This window comes from Lontra canadensis, unplaced genomic scaffold (genome assembly GCF_010015895.1).
Source record: "Lontra canadensis isolate GAN:19392208 unplaced genomic scaffold, GSC_riverotter_1.0 scaffold25, whole genome shotgun sequence".
In the NCBI taxonomy this organism is placed as follows: domain Eukaryota; kingdom Metazoa; phylum Chordata; class Mammalia; order Carnivora; family Mustelidae; genus Lontra; species Lontra canadensis.
Window position 1 is genome coordinate 8,728,065 of NW_022631019.1, and position 14,193 is coordinate 8,742,257.

At 44.8% G+C, this 14,193-nt stretch overlaps 1 protein-coding gene across 11 annotated transcripts in view; it reads left to right on the top strand.

Moving 5' to 3' along the window:
• The window catches only part of VPS13D (vacuolar protein sorting 13 homolog D), a 250,476-nt gene that overhangs the window by 94,625 nt on the left and 141,658 nt on the right, over positions 1 to 14,193 (top strand). For 6 of the 11 annotated variants that reach the window (XM_032863445.1, XM_032863447.1, XM_032863453.1 and 3 more), the window contains 7 exons: positions 808 to 882; positions 4,548 to 4,653; positions 5,508 to 5,660; positions 7,612 to 7,747; positions 8,860 to 8,907; positions 11,086 to 11,236; positions 11,337 to 11,547. In XM_032863445.1, the coding sequence (XP_032719336.1) occupies positions 808 to 882; positions 4,548 to 4,653; positions 5,508 to 5,660; positions 7,612 to 7,747; positions 8,860 to 8,907; positions 11,086 to 11,236; positions 11,337 to 11,547 (880 nt within the window). The remainder of the gene's footprint in view (positions 1 to 807; positions 883 to 4,547; positions 4,654 to 5,507; positions 5,661 to 7,611; positions 7,748 to 8,859; positions 8,908 to 11,085; positions 11,237 to 11,336; positions 11,548 to 14,193) is intronic. The other 5 variants (XM_032863446.1, XM_032863448.1, XM_032863449.1 and 2 more) reach the window with 3 other exon arrangements.

Genomic DNA, 14,193 nt, shown 5'->3' on the forward strand with positions numbered 1-14,193 from the left:
TGTGCATTTCATTCAGGCCAGCTTCAAAATGAGCCCTTGAAATAGAGATTCTTAAAATGCAATTCAGCCTAAGGGAGCTGCTGATTTCTCACTGTTCCTTTAGCAGGGGAAAGAAAACAGCGGCCTCATTTTTGACATCATTGCTGACTTTGTCCAGGAAGGGCCGAGATTCTGCAGGTCGACCTGGATGGCGTGGCCCCTTGTGGAGTTTGTTAGTTTGCTATTCAAAGGACACGTGATGGAAATACCAATTGTAAACGTTCTAAAAACTTCCATGTTTAATTTATAATATCAGTAATACTATGAGGTAACGCCTTGATGGAGACTGTTTTGGAATGCAGATTGACTCTTTCCCTTGAAATTTCGGGACCCCTGGGGGATTAGCACTCTCCTGGCGCTGCCTTTCCAAATTGGAATGGAGCGACTGCCGCCCCGGTCTGTGCCGACCGGTCTTGGTAGCTTTTCCATTGCCATTTAAGAGTGTGCACGCCTTAAGTGAAAAAGCCTCAAAAGACTTGTCATTCCATTAAAGAGAAGGTGGACGATGTTTTCCTTCCCCTGTGGAGAAAAACAGGAGCACGCTACTGTACCATATCCCCCACCGTAAAAGCCTAGCATAAAAATGTCTCTCTCCCTTTGTTCAAGTACTTTCTTAGGACTCAGCAGTCACTGAAGGGAATGATCCTGGAATTGCATGATGCTTGCTACTTTTGTAATGTACTCTCTCTGTGCTTATGTTTTGGAAGTGGGTCTTCTTATTCACTGTATATATCCTGACCCTCTAACTTTGTCTCTCCTGTCTACCAGGCCTCCCCCTTGTCTACCTTAGAACTAGGAGTACAGCCAGTCTGACTAACCTAGAGCACCAGATCTATGCTAGAGGTACAGTATAGCCAAGCGAGGGCTTGTTTTATTTTGCTGTTTGAAGAACTGCCTTGTCCATCAATTTCGTGTGAATGGGAGCCGGATGGGATACCCCAGGGTTTGAGCACAGGGAGCACTTCCAGCTGAGGACCAGAGGGCTCCTTCTGTCAGGAGCGGGCGATGTGCCACGTCTTCCGTCCGCCCTGACCCTCAGTGGAGGAGGAATCAGCCCGTCAGCATCTGAGGCAGAGATCCCTAGCGTCTGCGGTGATTTCTGTCTCATTTGGAAAAGCAAGGAAATGGAGCAAAGCTGCCCTCCGTCAGGCAGTGCTGCATGTCTTTGTTGATAGGATCCTCGGTGGGCACTGAGGGCAGTGCAGGCGCGCCATGGAGTGGAGGCTGTTGTGATCAGGAACCGAGCCAAGGAAAAATTTCCCAGGAAATAGTTGCTCAGGCAGAGACCTTGATTTCTTTAGCTGTAACTTGAAGTGCTTCAGAGATAGAAAATAAAATGCTTTATTTCTGTCTCTGACCCTTTAACTTTCCTTAAGAATTTGACTAATAAGTAAATATGATTGGAAACAGCAAAAGCTTCCAGGAATGGGAATAAGCTTCCAGGAATGGGAATCCCACGATGTTCTTTCCTTTAGTTGTTGGAAGGAGTATGACTTAATCGGTGTGATTTATGTCTGTGCTTGGCCAGCACCAGGTCCTGCCAGGGTCATGATATATTTTGTAAAAAAGACTATGTGAGCATCCTCTACCAGGAGTTCAGACCAGCGGTGTTCATGAACAGGGACCATACAGGGGTTTTGCCGGGACGGATATGTATGTGTGTGTGTGTGGGGGGGTGGTTCACAAAGGAAGCCCGTGATTGAATCTTCATTTATTAACCAATTTAGATGCTCAGCTTTTCTACATCTCTTATTTAATCTTTCAGGCTAAGCAGCCTGGGCACCTTAGCTGGTGAGGGAGATGAAGTCATTTGCCTTCATGCACATGACCAGCTGGTAGCAGGCCTAGGACTTGAATCTATTTCTTTTTTTTTAAAGATTTTTTTAAATTTATTTGACAGAGAGACAGATCACAAGTAGGCAGAGAGGCAGGCAGAGAGAGGGAAGCAGGCTCCCTGCTAGAGCAGAGAGCCTGATGCGGGACTCGATCCCAGGACCCTGGGATCATGACCCAAGCCAAAGGCTGAGGCTTTAACCCACTGAGCCACCCAGGCGCCCCTTGAATCTATTTCTTATGATTTACAAACCATGTCCTTTCTGATAGATTGGATGCTTCTATGGTGTGAAAACCTACCCTGTTTATAAGGGCCACATTGCTCTGTGAGGCAAGTCCAGCAGGCAAGAAATTTCCTCAGCCACATGAAGCCCAGGTTGGACGTGAGGAGCCTTAGGTCCTCTCGGCCTGTGATGGAACGAGGTCTGGTCACTAGGGGCAGACTTTCTGGGGCCCCCAGGGACTGCCGCTCCCTTGGATGGGCTTGAGAATGTTGTTTGCTGGTGCTGTGCCAAAGACAAGGACGCAGTTGATTTGGACCCTAGTGCGGGAGATGTCGGGTCTGTCCCCTGGTGTCAGGTTGGGCTTTGTGGGCATTCCTTGTTGTTTATTCTCAGTGAGGCCGGCTGCTAAAGTCGTGCTGTTGTGTGTAATCGACACAGGGAGCTTGAAGACCTGAGCAGTGTGCCTGCCCTGACTGCTTCGTTCCAGAGCGACATGCTTGGGACTTTGTACGGACTCCTAGCACTTTTCTTCTGTATGACGGTGTGATCAAAGCCATTTGCCACCTGCTCTTTTTTAATCTAATTTGCAAATGGAAACTTCCAGTCTGGCTCACAGTGGGGTATGAAAGCACATCTGGCTTCTTTGCCTCCTGGGTCCTTTATCTGCTGTAATAAAGCAGATCTCTCGTGCACGCCTGGAGACGGAGGTGCTTTTCAAGGTGGCACAGTAAGTGCTGTTTACCCTGCAGACAGCTCTTAAATCTTTTACTCCCCCTCTGCTCCTGTCACCAGCCTCACAGCTACTCCTTAATTTTGTACTTGATGTCATTTTTTTTTTTAAAGCCAACCTTGCGAACTCAGTGAGGCCATTGGCATGGGAAATGCATGTCTTCTAGGTGATGATCCAGGAGATATTCTAGGAGATTATCATCAGAAGTATGTAGGGTGTTTGTAAAGGCTAACCATAGAACTGAGGGACACGCTGCAAACTATTTGTTTATTTTATCGGATTACTGTGTCTTAGACTCCCTTGAGCCACTGTCCTTACCAAAACAGAACCTGCCTTAGCTTAAATTGCTTGTTTTTGTAGCATTTATAGTAGTAGCTTCTGAAAACTTCAGAAGACGCAAAGGGGAAGAAAAGAAATTGATTACTTTTTAAAAGGCAATAGCAATTAGTGACTTTGATGGTCCTGGCCCAGGCCTTATTCTAGCGGAGGGAGAAGGCAGGGTCGTTGTAGTTTACCTTCTCGTTTGGCTGGCAGGAAACATGTGGACCTGTAAGGTGCATTTAATTTTGCTCTAGTGTTCTCAGTGGGCAGCCGCGGTCACCTCGAGGTGTCATTTTCTGCAGCCGCAGACCATGTGGGTCCTGGTCTTTCTAAGGCCGTCTTTGTGCTTTAGAGCTGGACGTGCCAGAAGGTTGGGCCATGGCCTGTTCTGTCGGTAGAGCCCGCACGGTGTGAGCACATGGCTGCTGCCTTTATGGTTCCTGCCGCCTCCTCCTGCTTTGTCTCAATACGACCCACGACCCACAGACCCACCGACTGGTAGAGGAGGCACAGGCCCTTGGCTCTCCTCTTGGCATGCCCATGCTGCTCCAGGTCAGACCACATGGCAGGGCAGTGGTGTCCGCAGAAGGATCTCAGGGCAGCCTGGGGGCTGGAAAGCCATTTCTGGCCACATGGACTCTCACTTCTCTCTTAAGAGACTTTATAGTCAGGTCTCTGGAATTTGGGTACTTACAATTTTGGATTGATTGGTGTTTCTTTCCAGTTTCCCTGCTTAGAAGCTGTTTTGTGAAAAGAAACCATACTTTATGCTCCTTTTGTAGTCTCCCCATTGCCTGCCTCATAGCAGACGGTAATAGTATCAATGTGAAAAAATGAGCTGAAGATTTCATTTAAAAACTTTTGGGATAGTATATTTCTGATCTTCCAGGGAGGACGAAAATAACTATTAGTTTAAGAGGATAGAAGAGAATGTTTTTATTTTGTTAAAAGATGCATAGCATGACAAGTGTAGCTTTCATAGAAAGGGAATCTTTATTAAAGGGCAGGCGTTTTGGACAAAGTTGGAATAAGTCTGTGCTCTGTATCTTGCTACAGTTTGGGTCACTCATGGAGAATATATTCCTTGGGCCTCTTGGGGTACCAGTTAGGGCCTGGTACCTTCTCTTGATTTAAGGCCCCCAAGCGTTGTGGGAGGATTGGGGGCTGGGAGTCGTCCCACATCACGGCCAGTTGTCGGGGGGGTACTGTCCCCACATAGCAGGCAGCAGAGGACACGGAGATCCCTTGTGTCCCATCACACACTGATGGTGGCTCTGTGTCTCTGGCTGCCACCGTCAGCCCCTTTGCATGAGAGACGGGACACTGCGTGCAGGTCCGGGGAGGGTCTCTGCTGCGCAGACGGGGGCCCGTGCTAACAGCCTTCCTCCGCTTGCCCGCAGCAGAGGTGAAGACGCCCAAGCGACGGCAGCCCTTTGTCCCTTTTGCTCTGAGGAACCACACAGGCTGCACTTTGTGGTTTGCCACCCTGACCACCACACCCACCAGGTAAGGCCCCCAGAGTGTCCCCGAGCCGTCTCTGCCACCAGGAGCTCCTCAGCACCAGCCCAGCAGCTCAAGGTGGGCCCCTTCTGGAAGCCCTCAGGATTGTACTGGAATCGGCAACTTGCTGTCTGGCTGAGATTGATGATGGGGCGGAATCTGTAGCTGGAGAAGTAGGTCCTGAGTCTGAAATACCCACATTCTGATCCCGACCCTGGCACACGTTATGTTTAAGGAAAAAGTCAAGCGAACGAAGGATCCGTGTAAGAAGTGGGAAGGAGAAGGCATCCCGCCTTTTCTCCTCGGTCCCGACCCCCTTTTAAAAGAAGCTGAATGTGGTTATTAAACCAGACACCCTGCATTTTTCTTCCAAGATGGCTTTAAAAACCTCTCCCACATCCCGCTCACCGAGAATTATCTTCCAAACCTCAGAGTTCACCCCAGATGGAAGTGAGTGGAGCTTGGAGAACAAAGGAGAATTTACCTGGGCCGAGGATGTTCTCTACCAGCTTCCTGCCTGTGTAGACCTTGGCTCTCCCCTCCAAACGCATGCCGATCTTTCCAGTTTAGGGAACGAGATGCGTGAAGTAAATAACAGAAATGGCCAATTCGAAGCCGCCTTTCTCCTGCCATTTCTAGGTAGGGTAAAGTGGTGATCGATTTCAGCTGTTTCCAAAGCTTCACCGACACTGCGATTGTCACAAAGATAACGGCAGTCCCTGACCTTGTAGGTCATCCCGGTAGCCAGGCTCTCTGGGGATCGAGTTCCAGGAGGGTTTCTGCCCCCAGCCCCGAGCTCTGGGTGAGACGGAGTTAAGCGAGAAGGACGGCCGTGCTGATTTTGTCTGATATGTTTCCAGGGCTGCGCTGTCCCACAGCGGGAGTCCGGGGCTCGTTCCAGAAGGCAATGGCACATTTCTTGATGACACTCACAATGTCAGTGAATGGCGGGAAGTCCTCACGGGGGAGGAGATTCCCTTTGAATTTGAAGCAAGAGGAAAGCTTAGACACAGGTAAAGTGTGGTTCATCCTTTTGCTCTCCCCCAAATCTACTGTATAGATCTCTGCATCACAAAAGATTGTCCCTAGTGTTTTGCCTTTTCATGTGCCTTTATTAATGATTTTAATGTTTCATTTTTAAAAGGTATTTCGAAAACCAAGGTTTCCTTTCTCTATTTTGGGAATATACTTCTTTCCATTAATTATCCTTCTGTTTGACATGAGAGTTGATGGCCTGTGTGTTGCCGATAATATGATTGAGGCAAAGGCAGGTGACAACACTCAAGTTCATTGTTACATTAGTTCCAGGTGCACAACATAGCGATTCAGCAACTCTCCATTACCCTGTGCTTGCCACGAGTGTGACTGCCATCGGTCACCGTGCAGCACTATTACCGTGCCCCCGCCTGTATTTCCTGGACTGTACCTTTTCTCCTCGTGACTTGTTCTTCCCACAACCGGAATGACACGCTCTTCTTAAAAGGTTATCAAACCACGTTGATTTCGGTTTTTAAGATGCATGTGTGCCACATAGCGCTTTCAGCAGGCAGGTGGTTTCAGAAAGCAGGGCCAGGAATGATAAGAAATTCTGATTCTGAGGAGGATAACACTGACTCATCGAGGGAGATTGCCGGCCCGTGCACTGTTGGAACGGCCAGCCAAAGGATTGCAAAAAACATGAAAGAAGGTTCTGTCTCGTTACTGAGAGGTCATAAAATGGCCTTTTATTTGCAAACATGTTTAAGAGGAATCCAATGGATAGTGAATAGGTTAAAATTTTAGCATTTGAGCCTCATATCCATTGTCAAGCCGAGCTGAAACTGAAGCACTCGGCTTCAGCCTTCTGCGCTCTTGGGTTTTCATGGCACTTGAAGTCTTTGTGTGCAAACCTACTCCCGAGGGAAACAGTTCTTCCTTGTGCATGGCCCGTACCAGCACACATTATTCCCTTGGGGCTGGCTTTCTGGACTTGGAAAGATCGAGTTTATAAAACCACCATGCTGGGCACATGTACCTGGAAGCCATGGTAGAATTTCCAGGGACGAGTGGCGAGTGTGTTCCTGTTCCACAAAGTTCCTGGAGAAGCTAATTATAGAACTGTTGGCTGTATTTCTTCACCAGCACTGCCTCCCTTGTGTCAGAAGGGGTTTGACCTCTTTGTCATTTCCGTTTTATTGGACATGTCTAGTAACCCATTTCAAGTCCCACTGTTCTGCTTGAATTCATCAAAATAAATGCCTCCTCTGGCTTTTCCCTCTTTGGCACACTGTACCCCATTCCCTGCCTCCCTCCCCCTTTCCTGTCAGCCTCAAATCCAGTTCCCCATTTCAGGCTTCTGGCTTGAATTAGGCAAAATCTAAAATAGAATTAAATTTGCAATTTCCTCCTGTGCCTCCTGTTCTGCCCACTGCCTTCTGCCCCAGTTTCAGCCAGGCACTTTAGCCCTGAAACTCCAAGGGCTCTGTCTCTCATAACCTGTCTGTAGTCTCGCAGGACTGAAGCCAAACAACGGAATGTGATTCTGAGAGAAGTAGGATATTCAACAAGGGAACCAAGAAAAAATTTGTCATTTTATGCATTTCCGAGAGTGTGGTTTTATGATGAAATTGCTGGTACAACAGTTTTACTAGCCCACTGGAATGGTTCTAGCTGACGTCATGATTTTATAGAGGTGGGGGTGGGTGGGGGAAGGACCTGGGCTTGTGCACAGGATTTGCAAAGTTTGTACAAAGGGAGGGTAAATGCCACTCTCGCTCAGGCTTTACAGATCTCGTTCGTTTGTTTTAAGTATAACACCCAGTTAAAATATTCTCCTGATTTTTCTTGCATTAGGTAATCACCAAAAGGCTTAGCCAACTGGGTTTTTATGCAGTTATATAGTAAATCAGATTTGACTCTTTGCTTCTACTTTCCTTCCCTTTTTAAGATCGTGCTTAACGTCCTTTCCCATGTTCTGCCTGATAGGCACACCCACGACCTCCGGATTCATCAGCTGCAAGTGAGAGTGAATGGCTGGGAGCAAGTGAGCCCTGTGTCTGTGGACAAAGTTGGGACATTTTTCCGCTACGCAGCACCAGATAAGAATTCATCTTCCTCTACGGTGTGTGGCTGTCGAATGGGGGTTTTGTGGCACGATTGTGCCCTGGCCACATGCCCTTAATGCCAGATGGTCAGCCTGTAAGCTTGTTCTCGTGAGCTTTTCTGGTTCCTCATTTCCCCTAGCTCTAGGAAGAAGACATAAGATAATTTGGGGTCAGTCATAGGCATTTGTAGTCGATATGTAGATAAGCCACCGATGGTTAATTTCAGTAGAAAAAACAAGATCCAAATTACCATGAACACATACTCCCTCACCTCTGCAGACCCATCTCATACTCGGTTGGCCCAACTGGCAGTTTACTAATCTGCCAAACGTGTATTGGCTCTGTTTCTGCATATCGTTATGTTTCCTTTTTACAGGATCTTCTTTACGTTTCTTGTGACGCTGTTCCTTGACGCTTCTGTCTCCGCGTCTCCAAATTCTTTCTGGCATCAAGACCGATGTCCACTGTTAGTCATTTTCTGATCACACATCCTTTCACATGCCCTCACCCTAATGGCACCCTAGCCTGTGGTTTTAGGGGTTGGAGGGCCGGCCTGGGGAGTGACGCCGGTGGCCTCCTTCTCGAGAACATGCAGGTGGACGCTGGCATCCTGGCTGGTGTGGCCGCCGCCAGTGCTCTTGCCCAGTGCTCAGTCCTACTTTGTAGACCTGCTTCCTCTCTGGGGAGCCAGGGACGAGTGGGAAGGTACAGATTTGCAAGGACCATCATAGCTTTCCTTTTTTCTGCCTTTATTCATGAAAAATACTCTCGGAGAACACTGTTCCTTCCACTTCTCCTGTGCCCCAAGTTTCTTAAAAAAGGAAACTTTCTAGATTACATTCCTACTTAAATTTACATTCCGGTCATGAAAGGACTAATTCCCCCAAGGAAACCTTTCTGTTGTATTGATGTGTCCTGGAGAAATTCTGTGTATGTGGAATGGTTGAAAAATAAGTATTACTTTTCCCATTTCCTCTAAGATAAGATGTTTTCTCTTCATGGTAGACCATGCTTTGCTAAGAGTGTTTATAAATCCCACCCTTTCAAGCAGATTACATTGTCATTGAATTTCATGATGCCTGTAATCCTAGGTCTGTGCTGACTCTCTGACTTCTGGACTCTTTCCTAGATTGGCAGCCCAAGCAGCAGAACGAATATTATTCATCCCCAGGTTTATGTGAGTATGGTTTTCCTGTGTCCTTGTGTTTACTGACTATATATACTGCGTTTGAACCATCCATAGACACCCTGGTGATCACAGCACTGTGTCACCTGAATGTGATTAGAATTCATCTTTGTCCTTTCTTATTAACGATTACCTTCCTTTGATAAGAACTTTCAAGGAAATGCTTCCACTAACTTGGTATGTTAGACTGAGTGTTACAGGGGAGGAGGAGAAAATGCAAATGTGTGGTCCAAAGTTCCCTTCTCCTCTTCCCTTTTTCTTTTTTTCAGAGAGAGAGAGAGTGTGTGTGCGTATGTGGGGTGGGGGGCATGGAGTGGAGAGGGGTAAAAGGAGAGGGTGAGAGAGAGAATCTTAAGCAGGCTTCACACCCAACGTGGAGCCCAGCGCAGGGCTCAATTTCACAACTCTGAGATCAAGACCTGAGCCAAAACCGAGTTGGATGCTTAACCGAAAGAGCCACCCAGGTGCCTCCCTTTCTCTTTCTATGTTAAAATATAAATTAATCCTGTATGGCTGGCTATATGCATTTCCTAGGTTTTGGTCCCAAGGTAATGAAAGTAAATAAGAACGAAAAACACTAAGATTTTTTTTTTTTCCATTTGGCTTTTGAAACACCATCAGAAGATGATATTAAAAAACTGTCTTCAGGGTTTTGCTCATAATTTCTTCTCTCTGGTGGTAGTGAGTTCTGAAACATGAGATTTTAGGTAAGCTTGGAGGCAGGAGCAGCAAAGTTTAAAACCATCATTCTTGGGCCTTGGCTCTGTTCTGTTGGGCTTTACCAGGCTAGGTCAGTGGGAGCTTTGCTGATGGGTGTGCCCTGGATTGTGTCCCTCTAGAAACCCTCCAGAAAATGACAATTTGTCTTTGCCTTGGGATTTCCTGGAAGACTTGGTTCAAAACATGGATCTCTTCATTTTACTGTGCATTAGGGTTGGTTTCCACATACTGTTTGTTTTAATAAGAAAGTTGGTAGTATGAACGCTTGGATGTGGCGTCATTGGTTTCTCCAATAATAACAGTATTGTCAGTAAGTTCTGGACACTCATTCAAAGAATGATGGTTGTAGAAACCTTCTCTTTGGTGTACCTGATGTGGGGTTTGATACTTAAAAAAAAAAAAAAAATTCCCTGGCCCTTGGTAGTAGAATGAAACGTGTGTCAACTGTGTGAATGAACGTGTGGAAACGAAGTGGTGGCTGCAACCCAAGACCAAAAATAAGTTATTTCCCTCCACCCTGTTGAGTCTCGGAGCCTCAGTGTCCTGTTTGTGAAAAAGCGATTGCTGAATGGAGCCGAAAAAGTTGTGAGGAAGAGCAGTTTGATTTCAAAGTCCTTTGAAAAACAAATGTTGCCTTTTTACAGGCATGGCACCGAGTCACATATGGGCCTACAGTGTAATTTTTATGACATTTAGGGGGAAAAACTAATTATTGTTCCTGTGAAAGGCATGCCAGTACAGACAACTCTTTCCTACACACTCTCTGGGTTTTACAAAGACAAGTTCTAACCTCAAAATACTTCTTTCTGTTTTTCTGTGTGTTTTGGGCTATATCCAGCCCATTGTTAGTGTTCAAGGAGTGTTTCTCACTTTAATGGTAATCTGGGAGAAAAATACCACAGAAGGTAAATCATTTCATGTTTTGCAAAGTCTCACCCCAGTGTTCCTGAACATTTAGCTGCTTTGGATGATCTCTATTCCCCTCCAGTAGAGTTGAAAACAAGCCTTGTTCATAGTTTCCATATAAGGGCTGATGTGTAGGAACCCAAGGGCATTGGGTGAATGAAGGGTAATTTCCAGCAGACAGTTCCTTATCAAATTGCAGGAAGTTTGGAAGATTTAATAGGTTATTATGGGTCTTAGTTTCTTTATAATGTGTCTAGAGGCCTAGGACTGATTTTTCTTTGTGACACATTTTGTGATACCACGTCTGAGTAGAGTGTCTGTCTTTCTAGAAATGTTTAGAATTGGCTGTTTTAACAGTGTGTATCTCTATAGAATATTCAGTCCCATGAAAGATGAGTGATTTTAGGGCTTAATGACTAATTTCACCGAAGGGTTATAGTAATATTAAGATTTTGATTTAGGCCTTCTGGTTGGTATTGGTATATTTTCTGTGTTTCTTCAAGAGCCCAGCTATGGTTCTTCTATTCCTGTTTTTTTTCCTAGTTCTCTTCGCTCCCACCTGTTCGGGTGGTCTTTGCCGTGACGATGGAAGGCAGCGCCCGGAAAGTCATCACTGTCCGGTCTGCCCTCATTGTTAAGAACAGGCTTGAGACGCCCATGGAGCTGAGACTGGATAGCCCATCAGCTCCAGACAGTGAGTTTTGCCATAGTCTGTCTCCCTTTTGTCTTGAGATTGTCAGCCTTTTGAGTGGAAGCCCATTCCCTGAAGATGCTGACCCTTTTTTCTGTGGCAGAGCCTGTGGTGCTTCCCGCTGTCATGCCAGGGGATTCGTTCGCGGTGCCTTTACATCTCACTTCCTGGCGGCTACAGGCCCGGCCCAAAGGATTGGGTGTGTTTTTCTGTAAGGCTCCTATTCACTGGACCAATGTAGTGAAGACTGCAGAGGTTAGCAGCAGCAAACGAGAGTGCCACTCTATGGACTTGGACAAAAGCCGATTCTTCAGGTATGCACGGTGCTGCAATGGCATGTGAATTTTGCTTTTAAAAAAAAAACTCGTTTTCTCTCTGAGGACCCTTAGAGATTCACTTGTGCTTGTTTAAAACCCTTGAGTCCTTGTGTTAGAGTTTATAAGGATTCGATTGTTAATCTTTGGGGGGGTGGGACTGTTGCTTATCATTTGATATTTATGGGAGAAACAACCAACACACACACTACTCACACACGTAAGGTAAGAAACTTGTATGTGTGCATCAGCAGAAAAAGGGGACATGTACAGAGGGAAGAAAAAAAATATTTCTAGTTCCCATTCCTAAATTGAGAAGCAGGTTCTTGGGGTTGAAAGTTCTTCAAATGACAGATTTCAAAAGAATTTGAAGGAAGCCTCATGAACCTAGTACTGACATTCCTTGGGGACCTTAACAAAGTTATCTAATCATTTAGACTCCTGTTTTCCTCTCCTGAAGAGTATAAGTAATACATTTCTAGAGTTGGGTTGGTATTGTTTGGTCCTTCAGAACTTGGACTTTAAACTTACTTAGACTAGAGACTATCAGCTTTAGTTTTCTCTCTAGTGAAGACAGGCATTCATTTAGTTTAAACTTACAGAAGAGGGGCCAAAATAGTGTAAGGAATTCCAGTGCACCCTTTACCCAGACCAGCCAATGGTAAACAGACTGAAGAGAGAATTGAATAAATACACAGCTGTAATGGACTGTTTTAACACTTTCCTGTCATAATTTACAAAACAAACAAAGATATGAGAGGAATTTGAACAGTGCTGTCCATCAGTGCTTGTCGCAATTGGCATTTATAAAACACTTTAACCAACAACTCCAGATTGTACACTTACTTCATGTGTGTATGGAATAGTCATCAAGAGAGACTGTCTACTGGGCCATAAAACAAAGATCAACAAATATTAAAAGAATTGGAACCATACACAATAAATGTCATCATCACAGTAGGATTAGTAACAATAAGTAACAATCAGTAACAATAAGATGCCTATAAAATCCCTAAATATTTGGAAATTATACAATAGATTTCTAAATAACCCAAGGGTCAAAAATAGAAATCACAAAAGAATTCAAAATATTTTAGGGCACCTGGGTGGCTCAGTTGTTAAGCATCTGTCTTCGGCTCAGGTCATGATCTCAGGGTCCTGGGATCAAGTTCTGCATACAGCTCCCTGCTCTGCAGGGAGCCTGCTTCACCCTCTCCTTCTGCCACTCCCCCTGCTTGTGTTCCCTCTCTCTCTGTCAAATAAATAAAATCTTAAAAAAAATATTTTGAACTGAATAATAATAACAACTAGACATTAAAATGTGGGGGGAAGCAGCAAAAGCAGTTCTAGAGTGTTTTGTTTTTTTGAGAAATGTGTAGCTTTTAAAATTTATTTATTTATTTGTCAGAGAGAGAGAGCACAGGCAGGGGGAGTGTCAGGCAGAGGGAGAAGCAGGCTCCCCACTAAGCAAGGAGCCCGATGCGGGACTTGATCCCAGGACCCTAGGATGTGACCTGAGCTGAAGGCAGACTCTTAACCAACTGAGCCATTGAGGCATCCTGAGAATGTGTAGCTTTTAATGGTCTTAGTAGAAAATAAGGAAGATGTAAAGTCAATGATCTAAGCTTCTGCCTTAAGGTAGAAAAAGAACAGCACATTAGACACAAACAAATACAAAAAGCACCTGATAAAAATAAGTGTGGAAATCAGTGAAATAGAAAACAAACATAGAGAAAATCAGTAGTGTCAATTTGGCTTTTTGTAAGGATTAATAAATTCGATTAGATGTCTAATAAGACTGATCAAGGAGAAAAGAAACAAAACACAGGTTACCAATATAAGGAATGAAAAGAGGAGACATTATTGCAGATCCTACAGACATTAAAGGGAGATTTCTGTGAGCAAATTTATACAAATAAATTCTAACCTGGAATGACAGATTTCTTTAAAAAATACGGATTACCAAAACTGGCACAAAGAAGAAATAGAAAATCCAAATAGCCCAATATATCTTAAATATAATTTTTATAAACTTTTTTTAAAAAGATTTTATTTATTTATTTGACAGACAGAGATCACAAGTAGGCAGAGAGGCAGGCAGAGAGAGAGGGAGAAGCAGGCTCCCTGCTGAGCAGAGAGCCTGATGCGGGGCTCGATCCCAGGACTCTGAGATCATGACCTGAGCTGAAGGCAGAGGCTTTAACCCACTGAGCCACCCAGGCGGCCCTTAAATATAATTTTTAATAAAAAGCCTTCCCAGGATGAAGACTCTAGGCCCATATGGCTCCACTAGTGAGTTCTTCCAGACAATTTAGGAAGAAATAGCACCAGTTCTGTGTAAAGTCTTTCAGAAAGCAGGGTAGGAGGGAACAGTTCCTCATTCATTTTATGAGGCCAGCATATACCAGATACTAAAACTGACAGTTCTTATTGGGGGAAAGAAGAGAGAGAACTACAAACTCGTATTTCCCCAAGAGATAAAAAAAATTCTTAACAAAATATTACCAAATAGAAATCCAACAAGTGAGGTTTATTCTAGGAATGTAAGATTGTATTAACATTTGAAAATTGATAAATGTATTTTACCGTATTAACGGAAAAGACTAGAAGAAAAAACACCCATCAGATTACTCATTAAATGCAAAC